The sequence below is a fragment of the Mytilus galloprovincialis genome, chromosome 4 (genome assembly GCF_965363235.1).
Source record: "Mytilus galloprovincialis chromosome 4, xbMytGall1.hap1.1, whole genome shotgun sequence".
Classification (NCBI taxonomy): Eukaryota; Metazoa; Mollusca; class Bivalvia; order Mytilida; family Mytilidae; genus Mytilus; species Mytilus galloprovincialis.
Window position 1 is genome coordinate 84,698,046 of NC_134841.1, and position 25,361 is coordinate 84,723,406.

At 31.8% G+C, this 25,361-nt stretch overlaps 1 protein-coding gene across 4 annotated transcripts in view; it reads left to right on the top strand.

The window, feature by feature from the left end:
• LOC143073200 (thrombospondin type-1 domain-containing protein 4-like) overlaps nucleotides 1–25,361 on the top strand; it is a 92,593-nt gene that overhangs the window by 39,249 nt on the left and 27,983 nt on the right. For 3 of the 4 annotated variants that reach the window (XM_076248555.1, XM_076248554.1, XM_076248556.1), the window contains one exon: nucleotides 18,418–18,622. In XM_076248555.1, coding sequence (XP_076104670.1) covers nucleotides 18,418–18,622 — 205 coding nt within the window. Of the gene's footprint in view, nucleotides 1–10,687; nucleotides 10,981–18,417; nucleotides 18,623–25,361 lie in introns of those variants that run through there. The other variant, XM_076248557.1, reaches the window with a different exon arrangement.

Consider the following 25,361-nt stretch of genomic DNA (forward strand, 5'->3'; position numbering starts at 1 on the left):
TTTAAAATTCAATACGCCAAAAACGCGCCTTGTCCACACAGGACTTACAAGTGACGCCCAGATATAAAAGATCGAAAGAGAAAAAAGTACAAAGTTGTACAGCACTGGAGATAAAAAGTTGAAAAGGTTTCGCCAAATACGGCATTGTTTTTATGCCCGGGATAAGAACATACCTTTTGTATATTTGATTTTTATGTAGTCCTTCTCCAAGAGAGACGTGTCCGCGACAGTATTGCAGGGGAGATTCGAACTTATTAATCCGTAATAGATCTGATTGAACATAAGATCAAGCCTTTTTGATCAGAAATCGTATTACTTTCAAGAGGAGAAAATCTGCGAATGGAATGTCGATGAGAATATATAAAACGTCAATATTGTTAGGAAGAATTTTTGATATTTTATGATAAGTGTTTGTCTTTTTTAATCTCTTCAATTAACAAATAAACTTAGAATACTTACCATTATAGAACACCTGCAATTGAATTTTAAATTTTTGATTACACTTGTGCTAGATTTATTATACGACCGCAAAAATTGAAAATTTTTTGGTCGTATATTATTAAGACGTTGGCGTCGTCGTCGTCCGAAGACATTTGGCTTTCGCACTCTAACTTTAGTATAATTAAATAGAAATCTATGCAATTTAAGCACAAGGTTTATGATCATCAAAGGAAGGTTGTGATTGATTTTGGGAGTTTTGGTCCCAACAGTTTAGGAATAAGGGGCCAAAAAGGGCTCAAATAAGCATTTTTCTTGGTTTTCGCAAAATAACTTTATAGTATAAGTAAACACAAATCTATGAAATTTTAACATAAGGTTTATGACAACAAAAGGAAGGTTGTGATTGATTTTGGGAGCTTCCCAACAGTTTAAGAATAAGGGGCCAAAAGGGTCCAAAATTAAACTTTGTTTGATTTCAACAAAAATTGAATTGTGGGGTTCTTCAATATGCTGAAAATAACCATGTATTTAGATTTTTATATTTGGGCCCGGTTATCAAATTGGTCCAAATGGAGGTCTAAAGGGTCTAAAATTGAATATTATTTGATTTCATCAAAATAAAATTCTTGGGTTCTATGATATGCTGAATCTAACCATGTATTTAGATTTTGGATATTGGACCATAATAGGTAAATGTCCAATTTAAAATTTTTAAGTTTTTAAGTTTAGGTTCTTAGACCACATTCATTCCGTGTCAGAAACATATGTTGTGTCAACTATTTAATCACAATCCAAATTCAGAGCTGTATCAAACTTAAATGTTGTTCTCTTATATTCAATGCGTTTCCTTCAGTTTTAGTTTGTTACCCCGATTTTTGTTTTTTGTCCATGGATTTATGAGTTTTGAACAGCGGTATACTACTGTTGCCTTTATTTGCGTCCATACTTGCCCCAACTGTTTAGGGTTCGACCTCTGCGGTCGTATAAAGCTGTGCCCTGCGGAGCATCTGGTTTTACATATAGCTTTTAACTCTTTTAAAGTCCGACATTAGTAAGAGTAACGCTGCTTTAGATTTTACAAGCGAACCTGTCTCGAAGTTTCCATTATGGATACTCAAGATTTAATCTCAACTAAAATTACATAAATCGTAAACTGAAGTGATTATGCACAATGTGTGTGATCACTTGGCCACATTTGATTTTACCAGGTAACAAGAGAAAAGTATGAACTTACATTTGCTTTTTTTTACGTCCAGTTGAAGGAATATCAGATATTTGAAATAATTTACAATTCTTGCGATATTTTGAACTAAGGGTTTCATAAAAGAAGAGCATATGTCACCTCTTTTTTCCAAGCAGAATGAACAATACGTTTTTAAGTAACTTTAGTAGGCATGTTAGGAGGACTGAATTGTAATATTAAACCAATTTTGTCAATTTTAGTCCTTTTGATAAATCAAAGAAATTGACAAAACCATGACCAAATCAACAAGAAACACAGAAAACGGATTTACACGACCAATTAACTCGAGAGACACGAATACTTCAAAAGTGCAAGCAGATGATGTTCTAAAAGTTGCTTATTGTTTGTATGAAGAAATATATGTACAATAAAAGCTCTAATTTGATATTGTTAAGTGTTAGCTTTTGCCTGTAATAGGACGTTAATGTACATACCTCTTACATTTTAAAGATACAATCTATTCACAAGTAATATTGTACCCGTCAAGAAACTCAATACAATGTATAAACTTTTGTGACACTACTTATGATATTATAAGATTATGATGATCACTGTCCTAAGTAAAGGAGTAGGGGCATTTAGGCCTGATTTTGGCCCAAGAAAATAAAGTGTTTGATAACTATTTCAATTGGCACATAATGTTTTCGAAATGCAGAGGGTCAAGAAATATAAATGAAAAACATTAAAAAAATTTATCTGATGACATCACAATTACGTCATAATATATACTGTTTTCACGAAAAAGATGAAAAATACAGAATTTATGCAGTTTTCTATCTTCATTATCATTGAGGAAACATAGTCCGTAGCCAAGAAACAACAAAATGATTTAGCAGAAGCTTCATTATAACTATTGACATAATATCACCAAATATAAAGTTGTTTCTTAGGTGCGCTCATACTTTTTCAATCTAATATATTTTTAAAATTTGATGAAAAAAGAGGAAAATTACAAAATTTTAAAAATTATACAAGTTAAGTCAAGATTTGTTGCCATGGTAACTTATTCAATGACAAGTTTGTTTTGTTTTTTCTGATTACCTTGTCACTTAGTCCCAGGCATAGATTACCTTAGCCGTATTTGACACAACTTTTTGTAATTTTGGATCCTCAATGCCCTTCAACTTTGTACTTGTTTGGCTTTATAATTATATTTTAATATGAGCGTCACTGATGGGCCTTATGTAGACGAAACGCGCGTCTGGCGCTCTAAATTATAATCCTGGTACCTTTCATAACTATTTACACCACTTGGTCGATGCCACTGCCGGTGGACGTTTCGTCTCCGAGGGAATCACCACCCCAGTTAAGAAGTCAACATTTCGGTGTTGACATGAATATCAACAATGTGGTCATTTTTATAAATTTTCCGTTTACAAAACTTTAAATTTTCCGTTTACAAAACTTTGAATTTTTCGAAAAACTAAGGATTTTCTTATCGCAGGCTAAGATTACCTTAGCCGTATTTGGCACAACTTTTGGAATTTTGGATCCTCAATGCCCTTTAACTTTGTACTTGTTTGGCTTTAAAAATATTTTGTTATGAGCGTCACTGATTAGCCTTATGTTGACGAAACGCGCGTCTGGTGAACTAAATTATAATCCTGGCACCTTTGATAACTATTAGTCAAGTTTTCAGTAATTTAAGAATATGTATGATAACTTTTAAATTTGCAGTACTTTTTGGGCCAAATAAGGGTCTTATTGCCCCCACTCCTTTGACGTAAATTCCACAAGCTCCTTTCAGAACCTGAACCTCATTTAGATAAAACTACTGGATTAACGCGATAGAAGATAGATGGTTGCGTGTATATCAACCATGACGAGTTTAATAAAACAAAAAAACAAATTTCAAATCATGTGCGATATGCTTTATACATCTCAATGACGATTCCGTGAAATCATTGCTTCCGATTGGTTGAAGCCAACTTGGGCATACACATGTATAGATTTCTCTGTATTTTTTCATTCTTGTTTTATTTTAACAAAGCATAGTTAGAATTCTTTCTTATATTCTTTCGAGAACATTCGAACATTGATATTACATAACGCCCTATTCAAACCCTTGGATTGTGTGTGATAAATTTTCTCCTTATACATATTGTAGTTATTTATGATCTCCATAAGTTTGTTTTTGTTCATAAAGCTCTGTTTACTTTCAATCTGAATGCGTTGGCGTAATTTGAATACTTGCATATTACATAATTTAAGATTGGAATATCATTTCGAGGTCCATCTCAAAATATACAAGTAAAATTGGTTAGTAAATTGGACAGTCTTTGGTTGTGTGGAAAATTTTTTAAAAAATAACACGATCGGTTTTTGAAGGAATCTTGTGGCAAAAATGTTTAGCAACTACATCCTGAAATTCCTCATTATTCACCTTACGGCTATATTTCTTTTTACTATAAAGTCATCCTGTATACCAAGATTGAAATACATTAAAGAATATAAAGTGGAGCTCGAAGCCATCAAATTATAAACTTCTGAATAAAGTCAAAAATCGTAATTTTGAGATATGTTGGCAACATTTTAGTGTTCATAGTAATCTGAACAAGAAGGACATCGGTAACCAAACCTTAATTTTTCTAGATGTAAAGCTATTTATATATAGTGTCTTTTGAATATACAATTATAATTCATGTACCAAGTCAGGAGTCTGACAGTTGTTATCCATTCGTTTCAAGTAGGATTTGAAAACTTTTAGATTTTGACCCACATATTGTTTGAGATGGGCCCTACTCATTTGACTTTATATTGTTTTTCTATTGCTCACTGGTATCTTTTCTCTGTCTTTTTTACAGCGAAAGTGCTTTTTAACGACTAAAAGAGTATCATAAACCAGCATTTGTTAGATATACATTTCCCATTAGAAAAGATACATGTAGTTCCTATTTTGAGACGGACTACGAAGTGCCAGTATTTACAATAATAATAAGATTTCAATATGATGAGACATCGTTGACGTTTAAAATATAAAACAATGAATGAAAGAAAACTGGAGAATTTTATTTGAAAATTATGAAAATGTGTATGTACTTACATCTTCTTTGTCAAATAGTGTCAATACGACATAAATTTTATTAAAAGATCGTTAGAGACGTCAGCACATGCAGAGTAAATAATTTATGGTAAAAGGTTGCATCGTCGTGCGTTAACATTAATCACAGCATGGTAATTATGCTTTATCTACAGTCAGAGAATTTTTATCACATTTCTGTAACAATCGACTGGCTTTTCAATACATACCAACGAATGCAAAAACATATGTCATAACCTAGATAATAAGTGAAAAAAATGACTAATAGTCACACACCTAAAATATTATCAGATGCAAGTATTAGAAAGTTCCTTGAATTGGCTTTATCATGATGAGAGATTGAAGTATCTTAGATCATCATGGAAAAGTAGTAAGAAACAGATTCTAACTTTCGTTTTGTTTTTTTGAGATTTTTATTTTGCTTAAATTCTGACTTGCATTTCTGCTTTTATCTCTTAATATTAAGGTAACGGGAATGGGTAAACAAACAAAATTCCAGGCCTAGATAATTTGATTTTTGTTATTTTAATTTTTATTATAGAGCTTTTACTGTTATACACTTTTATAATAAACCATACGTTAATGTATAGGGTTTTTTAGTTTTATGTTTATATAAAAACTAGATAGAAATGTTTTTGAAATTAGAATTGCAACAGAACTCCTTTTTTAAGTTTTTGTTTAAATGTTGTTATGTATATCAACGATGATCAATGATCGGTGTAAGGGTTTATTATTGTGATAACGAATTGTGCCGTTTAGGACCGGAAAGACAAAATCAACAGCAGTAACAGCAGCGTATGATATTATAAAGTACTGTGGTACTCGAAATAAGTCAATATTTTAACAAGGGGAAGTTGAAGAAAACTGAGAACGCCATAACCTTTCCAATTGATTTGGTGTTCCAATTGTTTGCATAAGAACTCCATCGATAGGTCTATGTAGAAAAATGCTTTTTGTGTTCCAAATTATAAGCTATGATACCGTTGGAGAGTTGTAATATTTAAAAATTACCGTCTTCACGCTTCACGAAGATACATGTATAATTCCTGTATGTATTCTTACATTATGTAATGCCTGAGTTTTTTAATCGAAACCAGAAGTAAAAAATAACATAAATATTTTCTTTATCTGTTATTAACATTAATTATCTTCAATTTCTACAGGTTCGATTTAATTCAATTAGGCTTCGTATTGGTTTTTGTCAAACTTTGTCGATTGGCAATGTGTAGATATTGCGCCAAGTTGTCGGTTTTAAAATAACAGTATAATGATTAAATCCTCTCCTGAACAATGTTATCAAACTAATCATAGACAAAAATTACAAAAACTACTGGCGATGGAATGTACACGATTGTATGCCTTTCTCTCAGTGGTAAAAAATGATTATATTTCATCTAATCATTATAACTGAAACGTAGACGAGAAGAGGCTTTCATTGTACATAATTATTGTCAATTTATCATTTTGTATGTGCGAATAAAATCATTCATTGTGATGGCTTTTCTCCGGTCGAATATACTAATTGTATTTGATACTGGACAAAAACAGATGAATATTTGGTACATTTTTTGTTTAGAAATTTCTGTTGTATCCTCTTGAAAAATAGGAATTCTCATATTTGTTCATGCCTGCAAAGTAGCAATTGTTGATAGATGTATTATACAGTGTGTATGGGTCTCATATACTCGGAGTCATAAACCGTCCATGAAATAAAACAACTTGAACACGAACATATTAACTTAATTTATGTATAAAAATATATAAAAAATAGTTTCTAATTAAAAGTATTTGCAATAATTATTGAGCGCTTTTGCCATTATCATTGTCTTCGTGTACTAGAAAAAACTGGATACTAGTAATTAATGTTGGGTACAAAATAATTTCGTATTTTTTCAAATACTGAAATCTGAAATCAGTCAGAATCATGCAATTTATAAAAATCTCAAAATATGGCCGACAATAATCAAGCCAACGTTTTTAAGTTGCCAATTAATTCTGAGTTAAAAATGGTAAGTCTTTTGTTTCTGAGTGTCTGGTAATTCGAGAAATCTCCAGAAAACTTTTATTAAGAATGAATGCAATTTACGGAGTAAGCTCCCTTTAATTATTAATTTATAGTGCATTTCAACTAGATCCAGTGGCGGATCCAGGGGTGGGGGTTAGGAGGTTGGAACCTCTCGTTTTTTTGACGATCATTGCATTTGAATTGGGAGCATATAGTTGTAACCCCCCTTTCCCATTACTCTGAGTTCCCTTTTTTTTAATGGCCGGATCCGCCCCTGCAGATTAGATCTTGCATTCTTGCATTACCAGAACAGGAAAAGGAAACGAATGTTATATTCGTGCCCCATCATACAATTTGAACATAAATTAATGTCAACATGAGTGGGGTTTTGTTTTTCATGTTTTCAACACTGCCTGATTATTAGGCAGATTGGCACTTAAATATTGATTATTCTGAAATACGGCAGCTAGTTATGATATTGAAGTGTTTATTGAAACTATCAACACTGTGCAAACTTTAAAATATAATTGTATGGAGGGACGAGGCATTGAGTGAAATATCCTGACAATCTGCTTTTGAAACAAAAACTGAATACTTGTATTATAAACACCGACATCCATCCGATCTGATTTTTTTTATATTTTAAGATGATTAGGTGGAAAATAATTTGTACGAAAGTTTGACGAAAAACAACACTAAGATTTAAGCCTATTTATAAAAGTGGTGACTAATTATGAAATTGTTCATTCGTGGTTCAAATAAAAGGATAAGAAGAGATTACAATGTGTTGATTTGGAAAAAAGAAGGAATGTAAAAGTAAAATTCGTTGAGTCTGAACTAGACACTCTTAATGCTAAGAGTCAAGTTAGTAATAGGCAAGTCAAACAAATACTTTCCTCTAAAACCAGATCTTTATTTTATAAATAACTCTATGGTCTAGTATGTACATTGTATAGCTGTTTTTTTCTATTGTTTTTGTACACGATAATGCCTTACACTTCTGTATGTTATCCACATGAAAGTACGGCGACTGATATTAGAGTACAACAAGACATGATCTCTTAATCAGCGAAGAAAGTACTTCCATTTTGGTTTTAAAAGCTGTAAACATTCTTTAATACAGTATAATCTAGTATTAATTTTAATTGTATTTGGTGTCGTATGAAACTCTCATGCCATACAGTTACCCTAGAATTAAAATTTTCGGAATTCATCTGTATCGAAATGTTCAAGATGTCCATTTGTGAATGTTCAATAAATGTTTGGGACTTGTATTCAATACCAATAAAAAGTTGTTCAGTGGCCTCTCTGTAAGCAGAAAAGGTCTGCACTAGGAACCAAGACCTGGTGTCTTGTATCAACAGATTTTTCTGAAACACTAATGCTTCGTATGAATGTACTGCTGTATAACAAAATGCAAATTGACAAATACATTTTACCATCGAGGTTGATAAGAACTTCATGCAAGTCATGAAACATTTATATATCTTTAAGAACGTTGTTTCGTTTAGAACCCCTTGCAGAGATAAACTAATAATATAATGAAGTGGAAAAGGATAACATAAGAATAATCTAAATTTTATGACTATATGTATTAGAAAATATTTATTGTTGCAAAATTAAAGTGCAAAAATGTTTTTCGATAGATAAGAATTGTTAATTACGAATATAATTCGTTTGGGGAGGGAGTTTAGTTACCACTTTTTCCTTAAAATCGGCTTGAATGGTACAACATGCATAGATTGAATGGATTGATTGAAGTTTAGATAAAGTGGAAAATAATAAATCAATTTAAGGAGAAGAATTTCTTGAAGTAATTATAACATGTATATGAATATAAATTATGTGTTGTACTAGACAGTAGACCGAATTTAAACGAACTATTTCCCATACTAGGACAACTAATTCTGAATCTAGCCGACCATGCAGTCTTTACTCTAGATCCTTGATGCCAGAAGCAGCAACATTTAGACGGGGATTGAAAATATGGCCTCCCTTATTCGAGGCGGGCAGAAAACCACGAACACGAACCACTCGAAATACTTATCATATTGCAAATACAGGTATTTATTGCCGAATGCACTATTTGCAATATGATAAGTATTTCGAGTGTTTCCGAATTCGGTCATATGAAACATTATTTATACTCTTTTTATCAGTAAACATGCATATTTCATTTCGTTTTATTTTATTAGATCCCAACAACAATTAGGACATAAATTGAAAAAAGTAGATCATTTCATTATCACCACGAAGTTGCTTATGAAGCATTAAGAGTGCTCCCTATAGTCAAGGTCATGTTAAATGTACAGAAATTGCCAAAATAAACATGCCAAACACTTTATGAATGAATGTCTCAGAACGCTTCTACTTTAACATTTTTATCAATTTTTCTTTGCAAGATAAGATATTTTGTCAAATTTATAACTGTTTCAAATCGCATTAATTTTACCCTGGTCATAAAAATGAACTATTAATGACGCTCTGACTTAGAGCTAATTTGTATCGTTTTAAAGGATAATCTATGGATTTTCAGATAACTTAGAAACGAAAAAATCGTAACCGCGTAGTTGCAGTCCTTGTATACACAGAACGGAAACGAATAGTTTACTTGTGTATACTTCCCTGGTATTTAGGTGAAAAGGTTTTTCTAGTTCGAACTTTTTCTTGTTTTGAAACCTCTTTATATAAATATTTTACATTTAATTAGAACTATAGTATACATAACCTTAACAAATGCCTGACTAAATAAATTAATCTTTACGAGCTATACATGTTTGTGTATAACGGTTTTTGGATGTGTGAAGTTGTTCTGACCCTGGTCGTAGTTTGCAATTGCTGTAAAGGAAAATATTCAAAGGTTATAAAATTGACCAGAGTCAGTATGAATGTAGTTATTACAAAATGCACTCTGAATACTAAGGATATATACTGAACTTTTCAGAATATCATTGTATGTTAGAGTGGTGATTGCTTAACGCCACATCAGTCCTTGTATGAAGATAACACACATGTTCAGAGGCATAATTTGTACAAAATGAGATGATATAATTCTACACACCACTTATAACACTGTAACAGTTCCATTAACCTGTAACATTAACATGCGTTGTCTCAATTTATAAACGGTGTGCTGATTTTGTGGTCATTATAATAATGTATTTTCTTGATGCATCATATTACTCATGTATACACGTTAAAGTTGATGTAAGTTGTACTTATTTGATCCATTGTGTGAAATGAACAAAAAACTAGAATTGCATTTGTAGACAGATGGGGATTGCATCTTTAAGGAGATTTTCAACACTATATCAACATTAGAGAGAAAACAATCTTATAATTAAGCTGTCTGCTTTCTAACTATTTGACAATGATACAAGTCCATACTTGGTCTTGATATATTTTGCAGTAATTTTAAATAGTTATCGTAGCAGACAAAATTCTAGCTACTTTCAATTCGTAGTCTCGATCTTGCCTTTTCATGATCATAAATCAGTATTTCTAAAAGAAATTTATTAACATACGCTATTCATGTCTTTCTACATACAAAATATTACAAATTTACATTAATAGGTTTGAAAGCATTTAAATTAACTTGGATAAAAGAATATCGGTCTCAAGAATTCACCAATCTAATATCTATTTTACTGTACTAATGTGTCAATTAACGTGAATAATGATGTAGTTATTGTAAATTTAGGAATTTTAATCACACTTTAATACCATTAATTTGATCCTATGATTAATTATTCATCATAGTAACATCCGCCACCATTGCTTACAGTATTTTGCTTGTGATCGTATTCCTTATATTTCAGTCGTCGATTTGTTTTCTATTTTTTTCAAAAGTCGCCCACTGATTGGATAATATTGTCAACTTAGAAATAAATATCTAATTGAATAGGTAAAATTTTATAATACCGTCAGTTTGTACAAGTTATCAAGGGTGTCTACAATTGCAATCGTCCCTTTTATACTTAGCTTACCTGCTCAGGTAAAAAGGTGTATTGCTTAATATACCTGAGATTTTTCGGTGTAACAGTCTTTTTATTATACATGTGGTCGTGTCGTAACTTTAATGCATCACATAACGTACTCAGCTGGACTACGGTACCTCAATCAAGTCTGAAATATCCATTTAGACTTTTAAACAGTGATTTAGTATTTGGCTATGAACGATAATGGGATTTTAATTATTTTATTTATTTTATAATGAAGTTAAATTGGATTATCCTTGCACTAGTATTATTGGTAAGTAGCAATATTTAAACTTTCATACAATGAAAAATAGAATAGCTACGATTCTTCAAAAAATGTGTCTTCTATCCGACGTACTTTAATTTGTCTTTTTGTCTTTATATATCCCAACTCGAAATGCCCATTACCCTGACACATTGTCCAATTATTTTTGTGTTTTATCTCAAAACACATTTTCATATTTCTAATTGTTATATACATTAACTTTAACAAGATCACTGATGTAATTATTGGTGTCATTTGAATGACAGAATATGTCGTATCACTCTTACCATGATGCATTAGAGGCACTTACTGTGAGAGAGAAACAATTAACAATCTCCACCACATGCGCTGTACCGCGTGTGCTGGGTCGTTGATGTTTTGTCTATGAACATTTATTCTTGATGCCTACTTTGTATGTAGAAAAAGTGCAGCCAATATATATTTATGATTGGAATTGGAATTCAGGAATCAATTTAGATGCAGTTTAGGTGCCACATTTTTGTACAAAAACTTGAATTGAAAAACCTGTTGCTAAGTTACATGTAAAAATGTATGTAATGCACGTAGTTTCGTTTTTCATTTTGAACTTTCACATTTAAGGAAGTCTCTAAATGAAAATTGGACATTTACACTATTTGAATTCGCTGAATGACGTATAAAACAGTCATACGTTTGTACCACAGAATTATCATTTGATTGAAAACAAAAACGATTTGATGAAACCAATCTGATCAAAAAGATTTTTTTCGAACTTAACATCCAAATTGAAAAATAAGGGTTACCGTAAAAAAAAATTGAATGTTTCCACTTTATTTATAAATTAATGACGGAGATAGTTATTTTTGTACTTCTGTATTTGGTTGTATTAAACGAAAAAAACAATCTTTCTCACAAGGCTTATTTAGTATACATAATGCGTATAATAATTTAAATTATTCAAAACCGGTACAAAATTGTGCAAGTTACTGTATTTAAAATATGCAAGACTAGAGCATTCCAAGATAACGTAAACATCTTTAAATTGAATACTTTATGCACATACATATGAATAATTTAAACCTTTTTATAGTATTATAGCACCGTTAAAGTTGACTTTTGGCTTTAATACTACAGTGTTTTGTAGTTTATTGGCTTTTATAGATTTTCTGTTTTCATTTAAAGTATTAAAATTTTATATAAAATATATTTTTTTGTAATGTTAAACGATTACAAAAGATGGTCCGTTGCACATGAAGAGTAAAATCTTTTTATTTTGAAATTAGATTTTGCACATACAGATGTTTGATTAAATCTTAAAAGTGTTGTTCCCATGGGATGAGCAAAAAGAGTCAAAGACGCATTTTCTACTGCGACTTCAAACGATGTACATGTATATTCAGAACAAGCTTATAAAACTAATTGTTTTACAAAAAGTATGGTGAGAGATTGGAATTTAAAACAAAAAGAGGTCAATTTAGAATAAGGATAAAATAAACTATTGATAGATACTTATACATAATAGCCTGCTTTTTTGTTTTCCCAATGGTATTTATTGCTAGGTTATTTTAACAAGAATGTTGCATGGATTAATTAAAGTTTTGAACTTCCAAATATTAGACATACATGTATATAGTATTCACCCAACAACGATAACGCCCTTTTCCCACCAAAACATAACCTTTTATGTCGATTGTATGTTGCCACTAGTCTTTTTAATAGTTATTCCTATCTCAGTGACATATACCCAACATCTCGGTTTTATTTGTGACATGACCCGTGTTAACAGAGAGTCATATCTCTTGCACGTTAAAGACCATAGGCGGATTTAGGGGGGGGGGCAGGGGGCCCGGGCCCCCCCTTTTTGGGAAAAAAATTGGTTGCTTATATAGGGAATCACTGAAGCGTGACTGGAGCGGGCCCCCTCTTAGGTCAGTCAGTGGGCCCCCACTTATGAAATTTTCTGGATCCGCCACTGAAGACACCCTTGTAGATTTCGAAAAAGAGCAGGCTAATGCCGCTACAAGGCAGCACACGCACCCGCAAAGTGGAAAGGGATTAATATAAGTTGAAAAATTTGTTTCCCAATCCACTATAAATAAATATGTTTAAACTAAGAAATGGTGGTCCATTCCTACATGTACATCGTGAATAACCTCGGAGTCTGTCAATGATGGTTGCAATATAAACCTCTGAGTCTGTCAATTGTGATCATATAAACGTGTTTACAATTCCGATCAAATTATAATAAAAAGAATATGTGACGAGGACTACTTTGTACCGATAATTTGATTGTTTTTCTATACTGTATAGACAAGAAACTAAAGGAAGGTGACATTTATGGTCCGTCCTATTCACTGGTAATTGTTGACGAGGTTATCGAAATGTCACTATAGACACAACAACTCTATCCTAAGTAAAATGGACAAAGATATGAATTACAAATGTGGTAAAAAAAATAAATAACCGTCATTAGTAAGGACTTTTCATAGCTAATAGAATAGACATATCAGGTATTATTAACTAGATATAGGATAGGTAGCCCCCATTTGATATTATCAATGATATAATTGGCGACCGAATTCTTTCCAATCATTTAAGATATTTGCTAAATACGGGCAAAGCAACAGTCAGGACATTTTCAATCTTGGATTGGTACCACCACTTCGAAAACGTATAAAGTTACACGGTCCAAAAATTAAATTAACGATTGTAAAGCTGTTTTGTGGATATAAACCTCTTTTCATAGCATCCTACACGAGAATGAAACATAATTTGTATAGATTGTGGAGCCTCAAAACGACACAAAAGATATATAACACGTAAAATTGAAGATAACGACTTGTTTTATGAATGAAATGGTCATTTAAAAAGTACAAATCGTTTTCAGACGTATCGCAAATATTGACTTATCTATAATGTGTTTGTTAAAAAAACAAGAAAACCCGTATTTGGATGTTTGGTAATATGAAATAAAGCCATTTCATGTTAGATAAAATTTACTTCAAGGTTTTTCACCTACTTTTATCTAAATTAAAAGATTTCTAAATCCACGTTATAACACACGTACGTGACTGTTGTACAAAGAAATGACTTTGTTTCCGGAAATAAAAATGATGTTTTCACTGTTTTATTTCAATAACCTACTGGTATATTTTTAGATTAAGTAATGATTTGTCTCTACAGAGCTATTATAATTTGGAAATCTGTTTGCAAACAAATATGAGAACTGTCCTGCGTTGCCACACGGTCCCAAACATGTATGTAGGGTGAAAGCTTGCGAAACGTAAGAATTGTTCTGTATTGACACAACAGTCATTAAAATATTGAAAAACAACCTTTTGTTCTTCGAATTTAGCTATATAGATAAGATCTACCATGAAGGTCCGTCTTCACAAATCTTTTAAGGATAAAGCGTCATTTGCCGTAAGGCACGGACACCTGTCTAGGTCGTCTGTCTTTCACATTAATATACCAATTTAATCCAAATTTAATTGACTGAATAGTCGCTGTCTTCTTGACCAAAGGTAATTCGCAGTTTTGTCCGTTGAATAAAAAAGATACGGCATATTTTATAGTTGATATATCAACATTGTGTAGCAAATTATGTGCATGGGCGGTTTTGGTTGTAATTATAGACTTTTGTTAAAAATTATACAGTAATCATTTATTTGAAAGGTAATTCAAATAAGATTCAGATGCCTCTATCGTTTGTAAAATGTTCTTAATCATTGACAATATTACAAAATGTGAAATCGACATGGGTATGTGTGTGCTTTAAAGGTTTGTATAAAGATTCATACCGATAAATGTGTGTTTGTTTTATAGATGATCATGTGTTTGTGTGATCTTTTAGTAAAATTTAACATTCAACTAATAGAATAATTTCGAGAAAAAACAATAATGCGGTTCGATATTTCTTGAAAGCATGAAAACTTTTTACATAGAAAGGATTATTCGGCTACATTCCAGGGCGAATGATGCGAAAGTCCTATCGCCAGTTAGAGAAGTAACCAATTAAGACTAATACAAATAGATTAGAAAAAGAGTTACTGAGAAAAATGTACTGATTTTGGGTCATGGATACGCCATATCTGTTTCTGTTCATTAAGCTTAGTGAAGATATGGGCATATACATTTGTTTTACTTGACTTCTCCCGTGGAAAAAGGGGCACCTGTTTGCTTGTGGATACGAATAATTGCTTGTCACGACCTGTTTGAATTAGAACATTATATATGGCAACTTATGTTGAGAGAATGTAACACTTTCCACTCATTAAAGAACCTCTACAACAACTCTCTGTCGGTTGTAAGATGCTTGTTGCAAAACCAAAATCTTTAAATCCAACATTGATTTCACTATTTTTCCAATTGCAGTCAAATTTGACCATCATTCATCTCATTGGACCCATTTGACAGACGTACTTGATTTCATTTAATGTCTGATTTCTTTGTTCACGTCTTCAATATTGATGAAATATTTGCCATGGAACATTAACTTATTAACAAAACGATAAAGCTACGAATTCACATACACTATTGAAAGTAATTCGCAAATTAATTGTGCTGTCACTATAGCACAAATCAGGAAATTGGGACTTTATATCCCCCCATAACCTCTGAAGTTCTCTTCGGATAAAGTTGCTCTGATAATCCTCTATTTCCATTCTTTAAACGCATTGTAATAAGGTTTTATCTTGTAATAATGCAAATTTTGCTAGTAAATGAACGTATTTTGGTATTTTTGATAAAGCGTTCCAGCTACAAAAGTTGTCCTCTGTAATTTAAAGAAAACATATGTATTATTACTGTGTCAATTTGTTTTCGTTGTCCTAGTTTTAATATTAATAGATATGTTGATATTATACATACCAATTGATCAATTGATTGTTAGATCACATGATTACAAGTGATCCTCTTACAACTGAATTCAATTATGACCCTATTGCTTTAAATATGATAGCATTCATGTTATATCCGATGCGTGAATTTTCTTTATGAATGCCAATGGTACAAAATGATCTCATTTATATTTTAGACTTAATGTAATGGTTTTTGATTTATTATATTAGATTATTATACTATGTACTTGCATGTAACAAGTGAAGAATAATCCGTAGTAGCTAATTAGATATTTTGTCCTTTAAAATTAGAAAATCGTCATATCAAAGTTAAAATTGAGAATGAAAATGGGGAATATGTCTAAGAGACAACAACTTGAACAAAGAGCAGATAACAGCCGAAGGCCACCAATGGGTCTTCAACTTTTGGAGTTTGTATTGCTCCAACTTATATATTTAGGTACTAGTAACATGGGGATTGTAATTTTATAATTGTTTAAGGCTATATGTAATAACTTAACAGTATATTGTATATCAGAATATTTTGAGACAAATGTGACGTAAAGTCTTTTCATCTGCACATCAATCAATATGGTAAAACATTTAGACATCTGGAAAATTGCTGTATTTCGGTAACAAAAACAAGTTCTGTTGGAAAAAATGATAGTTTTTTTTTTTCAGACTCATTTGGCTCACCACAAACAATTCTTCTTATATATAGAATAGTAACTACTTATCATTTCAAAAATCTGTTAGTAGTACTGTATTTTATTTAAATGTTAGAGATGCAGTTTACCCATCGCCAGTATTCAACATCAGTTAATAGTTTTGCTATTCGAAAAGCTGTAACCGACGAAGAGACATAGTCTAAACAGTGTAACATTGCACTGCATCGGTTTATACCTCATAAGACATGCATTATCAGTGGCGGATCCAGAAATTTTCATAAGTGGGGGCCCACTAACTGACCTAAGAGGGGGCCCGCTTCAGTCACGCTTCAGTGATTCCCTATATAAGCAACCAAATTTTTTCCCAAAAAGGGGGGGCCCGGGCCCCCTGGGCCCCCCCTCTAAATCCGCCTCTGATTATCCATGAGCATATTTTCTGTTCTATTAGCCATTCTGTCGATCAATTCGCCGTTTCAGAATCTAATGCATTCTGGGTAATATTTTCAAAAGTGTACACCTAAACGTTGATATTGGTTCAATACGTTCTAAACAATGGAAATCCATTCAATGACGTAACGTTTTTTTTTTTTTTTCATTTTGGTGTACGAACAATGATATTACCCACAATCCTTTTGATTCTGAAAATATTGCTTAATAGTTATATAGATTGAAGTAATAAGTTCAATGATACAAAATATGCATTATTATTCTTTTGATGGATGCACTTTACATTGCTTATAATTTCTATATGTAATGACTATAACGGTTTGCAAGACATTCTCTCTATGCACCAGCTTGCATGTCTTAAGCAGATAACCAAATTTCTCTTGAACGCCATCTACAGTGCTTCCGGTTTGCTTGATATTTCACGAATTTTAAGATGTGTCATCAATAAATCTTGTATCCTTCATTTGAGCAGCACATTTCAGATTCATTCGGGATAGTACGCAATAGGACTACGTTTTATTGGTTTCATAAGTTGCTGTCATAGTTATTGCACATACAATGAGAAATTTACTGTTTTGAACATGTTTGTGTACGAATTTTACAATAGATGCTTAAATAAATCATAGATACCAGGATTAAAATTTGTATTTGCGCCAGACACGCGTTTCGTCTACAAAAGACTCATCAGTGACGCTCGAATCTAAAAAACAAAAGGTTAAAAAGGCCAAATAACTTTCTTAACCTTGTTACTTAAATATTTCGGAACATCTTACAGTTCAGAAGCTTTGCGATCAGCTTAGAAGCTGTAAACCTCTGTTGCAATTCCAAGCAAGGACCGAAGCTCATAAATGCAGGACTTCGGGAAAGTACGGAGAGCCGACGAACTTGCTTCGGAAGTTGCCTCTGTTAATGTGTATTACACCATCAATTAAGGTGTCAGTTATTATCTTTCGACTTAAACAATTTTTATTTGTTTTAACTATCAGCATCAGATTAGTTTAATCTAAATTCTTTTAGTTTATGTACTAACCGATTATGATTTTCAACACACTTGTCAAAATTAAACAAATTTTAATTTCATATCAAACATTTTTGTCATACTTTTGAAGAAAGTGTTTCTTACTTTGATAATGTAATGTATCGCTGCCAACAATTTGACATATGAATGGGCGCATTTAATAACAAGTAACCTTTGTTTTTATACTAAATAAAAGACTATTTTTATAATCTACGAGTCGAAAAAAAAGACGTCACAACCCTATCGCCAAAACGAAAAACACAGAAAAGACACTTAAATGCACCAAACACAATGCAGAAAACTTAAGATTTGGCAACACGAACCATAAACCTTATGACAGGGTTAGTTTGATCATTTTATGATTCAAATATACAGTTACCATATCTTAGTCATAGGCGAATTCACCCTTAACATGCATGAACTATTTGCCACTGGATATCTAGCAACAACATTCAAATGGTCCTAACTGTTACAGTAGTATTCTGTCTTTTTACAGATTGTTGGCTGTGATGGTATTGCTGGATCGAATGCCAGGTTAGATCACTGTGGTGTATGCAGTGGGGACAGTTCATCATGCCAGCTAATATCAGGAATATTCACCAGGAGATATCTAAAATATGGATATAACTTGATCAGTCGTATTCCTTCCGGAGCATGTAACATCAACATAACAGAAATGTCCCGCAGTAGGAATTATTTAGGTATAGTTATAGCACTGAAAAAAATACCTAGTAATCTCTACTAGGTAAACTAGTAAACTTACTGTCCATGAGATTACTAGGCCAGAAGTATATTTACTAGCCTACTTAGTAACTATACTAGGCCATCAAAGTAAATTTACTAGGCTACTTAGTAATTACACTAGGAGTCCCTAGTAATTTTGCTAGACTGCTTGGTGACTTTACTAGTCTGAATAAGTAATTTTACTACCTTTTAGTAACATAACTAGGTCCTCCTAGTGGCAAATCCATGGTAAGACTAGTGATTCTACTAGCTTCAAGTAACTCTACAAACATTTCCTAGTAGGAATACCTCCTTCAGCTAGTAACTTTACTAGCTATAAGTACTTGTACCAGGTCACCCTCGTGTGGTACTTTTTCGTACCTAGATGTAGCAATGTTACTGTATTAAGGATTCTTTTTTATTTTGATTTGTATGCATAGTTTCATAGCAGTGCAATTTCTTATAACTATTTCTCTATTGTACTGGTACAAAGTTCAAAATGATAAATCCAATTTTTTTTAATAAGAGGGACTGCCATAAAAGGGGGCTCACTCAAGTCATAGTTAAATTTTTCACCGTATAATCAATTAAATTTTTCCCATGAAAGGGGCCTAAGGGCTCCTAAATCTATCACTCAGTAAAATCAACAGGAAGCTTCTAGGTAGTAATATGTGTTTGTGATCTTTCAATTCAGGGAACACAATGACAATAGCAATAATTGTGAAAGATAAATATACAACAATGACCTGAAAAGACTAGCAAAAACATCAGCAATAGGTCACAATATCCTCAATATGAATTGACTTACAATGTATACTTTGGTTGCCAATGAATGCAGATAAAAATTTGTTGCATCTGTAGTGATAATTAACCTTCAATGTCAATAAAGACAAAACTATTTCTTTTCACTCCTTCTTCTTGTTGTTTTCTCTTTCACACATTCTCACTTAAATTTCGCCATGTTAGGCCTGAAAGCTTTACAGTTACCTAACAAAATTTGTCAGTGTGTCAGGTTCAGCAAAATAATTTTAAAGATAAATTATACCTATTTTATTTACATAAGATGCATAACATCAGAACTGTAAAAATACATTTTAGTAGACAATACAAAGTAGTTAATTTCAAGTATAGAAAAAGGTGTCCAACCAACAACAAACAAATAGGTAACATGTTCTCAATTTACTTCAAAGTAACCAATTAAATTCATGTTTCAAAACTATTAATAAGCTGTACCCTAATAATATTAACAATATTTCATACATGTATTAAGAATATTCAGTTTACAATTCTAAAGTTATTTCGATGAAAAAAATTTAAAACGTCAGGTTAATAAAATAACACATCTAGTTATTGCACAGCCCCTGTTTAAATCAATCAGCTCTCCTTGCAAAACCAAAATGAATAAACTATCCCTCAAATATTTATTTAAAAAAAAAGAACAAAGTAAGACTTATCAGTTATTTTATGTCTTCTTGCTTCAAATTTTACATTTTAAAACACTTAGAAGTAAAAATAAAATTGTCAGGAAGTAAGTATACAGATTGTACCTAACAGTTTATAACTTTATAAAGCATGATCACTTATCATTTTTTAAGCACTGTAAATTTTAGTTTGAGCAAACAGATCCAACTCAATGTCACCCCTCTAGAGCACCAGGATCTAAATACATGTCACCCATCTCATATTGCACTAGGATCTAAATCATTTTCACCGTTTGCTCCTACATTGATATTTTATATTATGAAACTTTGTTTAAACTTATTTTTACCTTAATAAACTTGAACAGGCCTAGGTCAAAACTGATTTTATAGTCTTAACCTATTGAATTCTAATATTGGCTTGTATCAATTTTTAGATGAATGAATAAGTTGACACAAAAGTTGGTTATCATTTTCACGGAACTGTCATGTATACAGATAACACTTTCTCTGAGTTTCTCAAAATTGTTTATACTATAGATATAGGAAGATGTGGTGTGAGTGCCAATGAGACAACTCTCCATACAAATAACAATTTAAAAAGTAAACCATTATAGGTTAAAGTACGGCCTTCAACACGGAGCCTTAGCTCACACCGAACAACAAGCTATAAAGGGCCCCAAAATTACTAGTGTAAAACCATTCAAACGGGAAAACCAACGGTCTAATCTATATAAACAAAACGAGAAAACGAGAAACACGTATATATTACATAAACAAACGACAACTACTGTACATCAGATTCCTGACTTAGGACAGGTGCAAACATTTGCAGCGGGATTAAACGTTATATCACAACAAAAACAAATAATCATACTTGTACTGAAACATCAATAGATATAAATATAAATGTTCATTTAAACTTTTCATGCTATATGTATCTGCATTGTTACATGGAAGGTCCCAATTCTGGCTTGAACTTGACGGGAGAGCGGACTCCTATTGACGGCCTTGGTGAGCTGTTTTAAAGCTCTCAACTGACTTGGCGCACACTACGTCTTCTTTCAATGAATCACAGTTTTGACAAAGAATGTGTTTTTAAATTGCTCGTTTTCACAGTTTGTTGTTTCAATAGCCTTAACCAAATTTATAAATTATCACTTTCAAAGTCTGCAAAGCGTGTCGGCTTGATGTTCCTTTTTAGTAAAGATTGCTTGTTACCAATAATTTGTCAGGTTTGGATAGCTGGGACCATACCCTCAACCACTTTGTACGGTAATACTAGTCTTTGGCTTGTTCTTGTGAATTGCAGGTTTTTCAAGTTCCAGTAAGTGTAGCATGTTGGTGGTCGATCCTTCTTATCTAAATTTATCATCCCCTGTGATTTTTTTCAGAACCTGAAATTATACAAAAATCCATAATAAAACTACATGTAGTGTTGTCAATATTAATTAATATAGATTAACTAGAACTCTACTGTCAATTTCTACTAATACATTGTATTTAAAAAACTACATTTCACTTTGTTTCTTATGTGTGATAGGTGAGTCGTCATGTCAGACATATATAGATACACACTGAACATTTATGTCCTTTTTTATAGCTTTTTAATGCAATTGCATACAAGTATTTCAAGTTAGACATTAACGAGTGTAATGTGTATGCATTAATATTAAATCTACAATTATACTGCTATACAGAGAGTTAAAATACTGGCAAAAACAATAATTTTCCCAGAGCCATGTTTAAAATATACTTTTATAAATATTTTCATATTTAATTAAAAAAAAAACAGTTAAGGCATCACCCTTTCTAATCCAGTGTTGGTAAATAATCCCCCAAAAAACATTAGTAAATTAGGAAAAATTGTATTAGCCTTTATGAATTTTAACACTTTCTACTTTCATCCTGAAGCTAAGAGACGGCTAGCTTTTTAGAAAAGCTATTACTTGTTTGAATGCATTTGTGCACTCAGAGTCAAGATGCAAGTGTACACCTACATGGTGCATGTATGTCATCAAGTACATTCTGCGGTGCTTTCAAATGTTTCTCAATTTCATATTTGATGTGAAAATATTGAAGATATACCATGTATTGACTGTGTTTGTTTTGGCAGGTTCATATTTTTTCACTACATGGGCGCAGCCATATTAATTTCATAACGAGGCGCACTTTAATTATATAATCATAAAACGTTTCGGATTTAAGTTACGGTTTTCTGTGGTGAAATAGAAGGATACCCTATTAATTAATTTAGTTTTCGTATTAAAAAAGAAGACAAGATGTTAATATTAGAATAACGAAATCTGCATCTTGTAAATCTTAACTTAAATAGATAAAGTTTGTTCCACGTGTCACAAGGGTTATCTTGACCATCTTCTGTACATTTTATTTTACGTGAAAGGCGAGATGATGTGGTTCTTTTTTTTGTGTAAACAAGTTAAGACGATAAAATAAAACACAAATTAGTTAAAATACTTACAGCTTTTCAGTGAATCAGGCCAAAAATCACTTAGGTTCTTTATTCGTTTGATTGGGGCCATCACTTCATGTACAACAGAACTTGGCCACGCGAATATGATACTCGTCCGGCGGGAAATCCTGTTATCAGTTGCACAGCTGGTTCCTGGTAATACGATGCATCCACGATAGTAAACATACTAGTCTAATTAGTTGTTTGATAATCTACTAGGGACTTTTAATGAAGTACTAGCCAAACTAGTAATAGTTACTAGGTATTTTTTTCAGTGAGTATAGATAACGAAAAAATGCCATTTATGTAATATTAGATTATAGATGGAATGAAAAACAATGTATTCTCGTATAGTAAAAATCGTATTTCCTTGATGATTAATTCACAATGGATGCTATATACATGTTTTTATTTTAGTTTGGATATTTTCATTTAGAGAACAGATTGTTATTATAGTTGCTTACATACTTTTCTTAAACGGTTTGAAAAAAAGTTCATTCAGTATTTACACTGAGGTTACTGTTTTATAGAGTACTTTGACTTCAAATACTCTAAATCATCATACTAAAACATAAGAAATGATAAGAAGTTTATCTCAAATATTGAAAATGTTTTATTTCTTGCTTACCATGAATGAAGATGTCCTTGAAATAATTGGAACGAACAACATAAATTCTATATCTCATTCGCAATCTTAGTTTTGATAAGTCATACTTAACAATATCCAATGGGGTGATATTACCGTCTTATTTTATATATAAATAGTACATTTCTCTGAAATTGATATTTCTGATCAAAGCAAACTGCCAGAAATATAAAACTAACCTCGGCAACGTTAACGATACTGTATTTTTTTTTTTTTTTTTTTTCATATTCGAATACGTTGAATGAAAACAAATGTAATCACAAGTTTGTTAAGTGACATATAACATAGTTGTATTATAAAATATTTGCATACTAAATTAAGCTAACAAAACATTTCTATTTTACGAACTGTCCTCTTTGTCAAACTAAAAAATCAAACCTTTTATCAGCTTTCTGACAGTTTTGGATATCGCTTATTTTATTGAATGACTTTTGCAACTGACAATAAATCGTGAAAAAACAATATCAAATGTTATACATTCAATACCTATCGATTTACTGACATTATTGACAGTCTTATTGCATTCAAGAATATGTCATGCCAATTTTGAAACACCTATGCAAAGCTTTTTTTATGATATAGGAATCAAAATTGCTATTGGTTGGAATTTGATTTATTTGGACGATATTATATTGTATTTACTGAGTATGACGTGACACTTAGACCCTTTAATGCAGTCCGAGCTTATTAAATAGAAAATAAACTTTATAAATATCAAACCATTTATCATATATTGACCTCTGAAACGACACATTGTGTCTCGATGACTTTCTAGGTATGGGTATTAACACTGCAGTGTTATCATTGAGATTGTCCCTAATGTACGATTAAACGAAAACAAGATAACAAACTAGGTGACAAGCAAGGTTAATGGGGTTTATCAGCTGTGTGACCATTAAGTAGACTTGATGGTCATCTAAACCTACTTCACATAATGAAGCTTTGTCTGACCACATCAATCGCTGTCGGTTAAGCTAACAACTGATGAATCTGTGTGTTGTACATTGGCTTTTATTTCAAGATATAGTGCTCGAAATCTGTTTCGGGATCATTACCGTTGTTTATTTTCGAAAAGTGATTTTTAAGTTATCGGCCCTAGCTACTTAAGGCATTTTTAAAAATGAACTTAATAAACTTCCCGTTGTACTCTACTTAAGAGAGAAAGAGGCCGCACTGATTAGAAGTTATGTCATATGTTGTACATTTATCAGAAGAAAGAAGCGAATGCAAATAGAGAAGTACAGCTAAGGGTCGATATTCATCTTGAAAATATTGGTTAATATTATGCTATGAACAACTATTTAAGGATCTTTTCGACATTAATTTTTCACAGCTTTATAGTATTTATCTGTAAAATAACCAAAGGAAATATTTTATAACTATTAGAGGCGAATGTAAGCCATTTCTCTACAATATGCAAAAAATACTGGTTTGCCATCGCACATAGTGTATTTAAATACAAGTGTTTCATTTTTTATCTTTCATCCTTACAAAATACCTGTACGAATGATTGTCGCAACTTTCCTTTTAATTTGAATATTTAGGATATTGAATAATTCTGTTTTGAGCAAGTGCATGTCTATTTAGGGTCTTCTTTGGGTACGATTCAGTGCATAATTATCCACTTCGTTACACCTCCCAATGGCGGGATTGTCAAATGAGACGTTAATTGTGTAATAATACAACAAAGATCGCTTCATACTTAGTAAACCATTGAAACGTGCGAGTGAATGAAGTTTTAAAAAAAGTTGACCCTGTGTCGAATATCACCTGAACAAGTATGCAAATACCTGGAATTTGTGTATGCTTAAATTCATCTCTTTTCTGTTAATGATTATGTTATTAATAAGCGAGTATTCCTCTGAATATAATACCAATCCCCACATCCCTTTTCAATAATTTTTTTTCTACAAGTGTTTATTATGTTCTGAACAATTAACTTTTGGTTTTGTTTTTAAATTTGTTGACAAAACGTGTGATTCTGAGGGGTTTTATGCATGGATTATGATTCTACGTAGTTTTTATAGTGATTAAGATTATAACACAATTAATGTTTACTGCTGTACCCCCATTTTTGACATTTTTGCATATGATGTCTGTTTGTTTTGTTCACACATCGTTGTCAGTACATCAAATAGGTTAACGTACCACTTATTTTGATAAATATATATTAACAGAAC